Source organism: Morone saxatilis, unplaced genomic scaffold (assembly GCF_004916995.1).
Source record: "Morone saxatilis isolate NCDOM2014 unplaced genomic scaffold, NCSU_SB_2.0 Contig20, whole genome shotgun sequence".
In the NCBI taxonomy this organism is placed as follows: domain Eukaryota; kingdom Metazoa; phylum Chordata; class Actinopteri; family Moronidae; genus Morone; species Morone saxatilis.
In genome coordinates, this window is record NW_023339763.1 from 16,561,050 (window position 1) to 16,567,113 (window position 6,064).

General features: G+C 38.7%; 2 protein-coding genes across 3 annotated transcripts in view; one reads left to right on the forward strand and one right to left on the reverse strand.

The window, feature by feature from the left end:
- Window positions 1-1,407: 1,407 nt before the first annotated feature.
- Window positions 1,408-6,064, reverse strand: part of myo1ca (myosin Ic, paralog a) — a 16,114-nt gene continuing 11,457 nt past the window's right edge. For both annotated transcript variants that reach the window (XM_035666075.1, XM_035666076.1), the window contains 6 exons: window positions 5,757-5,812; window positions 5,529-5,664; window positions 5,071-5,141; window positions 4,892-4,989; window positions 4,691-4,790; window positions 1,408-4,574 (listed from right to left, as the gene is read on the reverse strand). In XM_035666075.1, coding sequence (XP_035521968.1) covers window positions 4,548-4,574; window positions 4,691-4,790; window positions 4,892-4,989; window positions 5,071-5,141; window positions 5,529-5,664; window positions 5,757-5,812 — 488 coding nt within the window. In that variant the 3' untranslated portion in view covers window positions 1,408-4,547. The remainder of the gene's footprint in view (window positions 4,575-4,690; window positions 4,791-4,891; window positions 4,990-5,070; window positions 5,142-5,528; window positions 5,665-5,756; window positions 5,813-6,064) is intronic.
- Window positions 2,621-3,882, forward strand: LOC118331272. Its single transcript, XM_035666077.1, is given in 4 exon segments — window positions 2,621-2,828; window positions 2,948-3,049; window positions 3,363-3,589; window positions 3,592-3,882. Coding segments are annotated over 4 exon segments (711 nt in total). The 5' UTR covers window positions 2,621-2,711; the 3' UTR covers window positions 3,857-3,882.

Here is a 6,064-nt window from a genome sequence, read left to right on the forward strand (position 1 = left end):
TCCAGTAATCAGCGCCAGCTTTTGTTTTTTAGACCCAGAGAAACATACATACACAACTAATAACAATAATAATAATAATAATAATAATAATAACAGTAACAACAATAATAATATAATCATCTTTATTTAAGATAACTTTTTAACAAACAAGTTCACAACTTCACATAATTCAATGCATTAAAAAACAACAATAAAAGCAAATAGAAAATAAATGATAAATAAACAGTGAAAGAAAATGCAAGAACTAAAAAGATTCATACAAAATCAGGATGATATAAAGTATATATTAAGATGCATGCACAAATTGGGAGCATGAGAGCACATATATAAGTGTAAGTGCAAAATAAAAGGAATAACATCATATACATAATGAAATGTAACTAAAAGATATAAGCTCAAATAAAGCTGGTAAAATCTAAGTTAAGGAGAATCACATCTATAGGTAAATAGGATGTAACTATAGGGGGTGGTCTCGTAAAATAATGATCTGATATAGAGCAGATACAACGCTAAAAAAAGAGCAAACTCTTGAATTTAAAAGAGATCAAAGTGCATGTAACATGTAATGACAATAAAGTAAAAGTAAAACACCATAAAATAGTACTATAAAGAGGAAACAAGAAAGTAATGCAATAATGAAAAAGTAAAACATTGTTAGGTGTAGACCATCTTGTAAAAATGAGTCTGGTCAGTGGAGCAGCTAAAAGGTTTCGGTCAGCTGATCTTAGGGGCCCTGGCTGGGCTGTAAGGGGTTAAAATGTCTTTAATAAGGCTGGAGTCACACCATGGATGGTCTTGTAGGTGACTACCGTAATGGCATTTTAAAATGTATTCTAATCTCAGTAACATACCGTAGAGTAAGCGAGGAGGCTAAAATAAGAATGTGGTGGAAAAAAATTAATGGAGAGAGTACAATATAGAGAAACAGAAATTGGCAAACATTAAAACTTAATGATAGGGGCCTGTTTTTTGTTTTGCTTTTGTGAGAATCACTGAAACTGTGTGTCAGTAATTACTCATCAACATCATGGGACTCCCGAAATATTCCCTCAAGATGCTCAGTCAAGACTGAACTCACCGATTCTTGAAAAAAAAAAGTTTCAGAAGTTAGCAGTTTCTGACAGCTTGCCACTTTCAGTACACAGTTAAATGACCATGTCATGAAACTCTGCATGAATAAAGTAGTTTGTTTATTTAATTGAACAGTGACAGTGCTCATTAATACACATTGCTGTAATTGTGATTGGCAATATCACCCCTAAAAATTAAAGCATTTGCTTTGTATCTGTCTATTAGTGTGTCTGTGTGACATTTAACTTATGAATAAATAAAAGTAAAAAGGTGATGCATCCTTGAATACACAACCATATTCAGTACTTAAAGACAAAAGGGCATAATCACACAATATGGGTAGAAACTGTTTATTATGTGTCACTTTAGATAATAGGTATAATAAACTTTAATTAGTGCTTGTGAAAACACCCATTCCCCAGATGCAATATAACCAAAAAAGGAGAAAGAAGAAGAAAAAAAAACAAGTCAATGCATTTCCTTATTCAGCTTACTCATTCCTGCCTGAATTATAGTGACCGCAAGATGCTGAGAGAGTAAAAAAAGGAAAAAAAGAAAAAACTCCAAATCTGATAGAAACCGAAAGCAAGAACAAGACAAATATATAAACTGTACAGACTCACTATAGCATGAAGTTACCTCATCTTGCTCAGAGTTCACTGTTCACTCCCGCTCCTCCAAGGTAAGCTTAAAAATAATACATTCTTTACATGAGTTTGAGGGTTTGAGTATTTTTAAGTATGTTATCCTGGGAAATGTATATCTTTATCTACTTATATCAATTCATATTTTAATTATTTTCTGTATCACCATGTGAGCATATGTACAAAAAACAACAACACAGCAGGCAACTGTAGTGACGGCGTGTTTATGGCAGTGCATAGAAATGGAACAATTTGTGGGAAACATTTTGTTTGTATGTCTTGGACACGCTTAAGTCCACGTCAAACTTCAAGTACAGGCTTGTCAAACAGCAGCAATGTTCCTGTATGCTTGACAACATTTAATATTCATTATAAATTCAGTTCCCATAACTTTTCTGTTGTTTATTTGTATAGAACTGAGTGAACTTTGGTTGTCAACATCATTAGAGATCACTGTCATGGTTTTAGTGAATGAGAAACATGTTGACTCTTCAAGAAGACTGTGTTGCACCAACGACACAAGATGCAACTCAATAAAATGACCACAGGAAATGGAGAAAAAAATGCTTCCTTCCACACTGAAACCATTTAGAGGAATCAAAAAATGTCTTTTTCCATACATGTGCAACCAGATCAGCTGTTGTGTTACTGAATTACATAAGACAGAAAGCTTGTTTGGGGATGTCGTTTTGTGGGGGTTGGACGGCGGGGGTGGCTTTTCTTTCAGAAATATTAATGGACTTCCTTTTGGATACTAAATATGGTTAGTACAGTTAAGTTCCCATAAAGAGACACTCAGCCTCGGAATGCCCAATGTGTGCTGGAAGTGATACCGTAGTGTCAGTCAGAAGAGTCACAGAAGTGACAGATCTGAGTGGGTTTATGCCTGAAAAGCAGCTGAGCAAATCATTTTGATTTAAACGGCCCATAACTCTAGTCATGTCTCTGTTTCAGATGACTGTTTGGTTGCAGACTCTCGTCCTCCTTTGCTGTATAATGAATTGTGTGGAGTCCTCTGCTCCATCTCCAGACCTCCAGAGGAATAAATATAGTTATTCCTTTCGTCTCACGAGGTCCACCCGAACTCGTGTCCAGCAGCTGCAGAAGAAATACGTGAGTGCTGAAAACTCTCTGCTCTCCTGACAAACAGTTAATCACTGTGAGCTCTGCACACATCCAGCATTAGCTTTCCCTATCCATAAATCTTTCATCATTACTGTTTACTTCAATAGAAGGAGCAGCAGTTGGGAAATCAGGATTTTGAGGACAGAAGCCGTCAGTTGAAGGACCTGCCATCACTTTCTACAGATTTCTACAGCTGGCTAAAACTGACGGTTAGTATCTGTCTGAGTGTTTCAAAACAATCCCACAGAAAATCACACTGCGGTTGTTATTGCGAAAAAAAACGTTCTAAAAGTTTTCTGAGAATTTCTTCCATTGTTTTAATTTTTCAAAAAGATTTTTTTTCCATTATGGGCATTAAAAAAAACACAAACCTAATGACATTGTCTGAAACTCTGCTCTTGCAGGGTGTAAAACTTGTAAAAATTTGAGCGGAATTCCCCTTTTAGAACTTCAGGCCTTCAAAGGGGGTTGTGCAACATTTTGATTATGTAATTGTGTGGTTGTCTCTCGTTGTGCGTTCAGGACTGGGAACGACTGCATGCTGCCCTCAGGGACATGCAGACCTACTGGAATATGCTGGAGTGGAAGAGAAAACAGCTGGAGAAAGAGCAGATGGCGGGAGTCGGGGCTTTACCTCGGAGCATCAAGCACATTCAGCTGGACCTGAGGGACCTGATGAGCCAAGTAAGCAATCAGGTATCCACAGTCTTCTTACTGAAATCCACCCACGGTTTGTCCCCTTTTTAGCCCACACGCACACTTTGGAGGAAGTGACACCAAGGTCTGATGATCAACTGTTTTGCTTTCTTATCCAGATGAGTTACATGCAGAGCTCTAGGATGAGGCCAACCTCTCTTCCAGTACGGGCACCCCTGAACCCAGAAACCAGGTCTAAGACGGTGTGGGACAGCCGAGTTGAGGGTTACATCATTCTGAGGGATCTTGATCTTTACCTCACCAAACTGGCAAGAGACTTTCTTCTACTGGCTGCAAAAACACACATGACTCAGCACTGAAAGAGCACTGGGACCTTGACAACACACACATGCACACTGCTAAAAGAAGCAAAGGCTGAACTGACAATCAGCATCTAACAGAAAATTGGAATACACGTGATAACTTTAATCAGTGCTGCAGTGGTGTTGTCAACACTTTACACAGAGCTACCATTTAAGCTTTTTTTATATGATGTTTTAGTGCATATTTATGGGTTTTCTTGGGTATTTCCCAGAGTTTCTGTCTTAGCTCTAACTGTAAGTTAGCAATAAGCTGCCAGAGCAGAGAGAACTCTTTCCAACATCCTGTTTTTCCCCCAAGCCCTCAATCTACTGGACTTTCCAAAGATATATTTACTATTTATTAATATATTTATTAACATGCTATTTATTTCAAAGTGGTTTGTTTTATTTTTCTTACAATAAAGAGGTAAAGTGTTTTACATTAGAAGACATTTTTATATTTGATGTGTTTAAATATATTTGTGTATGATTATTTATCACTGACAATAAAAAGATGAAGCATTTGGAACAGTGGCGACTTCATGGTATGATTTTCTAATCTTTAAAATAATTAGCAGTAATTATTGCAACACTTGTAATAATGATGATGTACTTTGTGGTATCATGCTGCAGACTACAAACTTCTGCGTGGCAATCCTCCGGTTAGCTAAAAGGATTACTGTTTGTCTGGTTGCTGTTTTCCGTTTCTTCATGTGGTGTTGATCCGAGGGGCAGTCTGCAGAGTGAAATCACAGCGAACAGTCAGCTGGCCGAAATGTTAATACAGTTAAAAAAAAAAACCCGTCCTCCCTGCAGGCTCCACACATGACATTAGAACTGCTGCTGACTCACCACTAGCAGATGTCCTCGCTTGCCTTTGGCCACCTTTAGCTCTGAACCCCTGACGAAATCAATGATTCCCTCCTTGCCTCGAGCCACAGCAAACCTAATACTGCACGCCGCACGGGAGGAAACAAATAAAGACAGGATAGGGAGATTAGTACCGTTAGGTTGGCAACAACCAACATAGAGAAGCAGTCAGACAGGCCTCACCTGCCCGGGCTGATGTTGACGTAGTTGACCTTGTTGGCCATCATGGCTAGTTTTGTCACCAGCTCAATCACATGGGTGCACTGCAGCACCACATCGCCCTGAGGAAGACACAGCTGCGTTTAGATTGGCTTCGTGGTTGTGCACTTGTAAACAGTCAAGAGTCTGCGTCTCACCATTACCTTCTGCTTATTGTCCTCACTGGGCATGTGCAGAACAAACATCCCATCGCTCAGAGAGCTCACAGAGATACCTGTTAAAAAGAGAAAACCTGGCTTAGACTCATTGAACTAAGGAACATAATTGCAATGAAAAAATCAGTAACGTTTTTGTTAAATCAATAACTGGTTCAATATTTGTAATATCTGTATGTCCTCTCAGTTAAAAGTATCTTTCTTTGGGCATAGGACACAAACACCATTTGGTTGCCATGGATATTTCTTCACAGAGAAGGCACAGTAATCGAGATATTATGACTGCTGAAGGTCAAAGAAAAACAGACCTAATTCAACTCCAACAACTGTAATAAATCCTCTTTAGCAATACAAATACAAATGAAGGATTCAAGGACATTATTCAGTATTCTAACATAACAGATTTCACAAACGGCCCCTTTTCCCCACTCAGGGCTAGTTTTCACCTCTCAGAGCAGCGTAGTCAATCCTCTGTTTGATCTTGGTCCTGTCCACCAGCACAGCAAAGGTGTTAGTGAGGAGCAGCTGGCGAGGGCGAGGCTTGAAACCCCTCCTGTCATACTTTATGACTGCAACACCGTACTAAGAAGCACAAGGAGACACTGTAAGGCAGTTGAAAGGTTATGTAGCAGTTTTATCATCATCTCACAGACAAAAGAAAAAAAAAATCCCACCTGCACTTTGTCATTGCCGAGGGTCTGGACCACTTTGAGACTGATCTGCTCACGTTCTATATAAAGCAATAGAAAAATAAATGTTACATATTTGTTGCTAGATCTTCTGTGTGGTGTTAAGTATGTACAGGCGCAATGAAAGTGGCAACCTCCGTGTCTGGAAGTGACAGTTCTTTGAACGACCACATAAAGCTGGCTGCAGAAACAATTAATCTCTATAAGGCCCCATATTAAAATGCCCAACTTTACAGCAGAAATAAACATGTTTACAGCTAGGTGCAAAAAACGCTCATGACAGCTGTACAGGG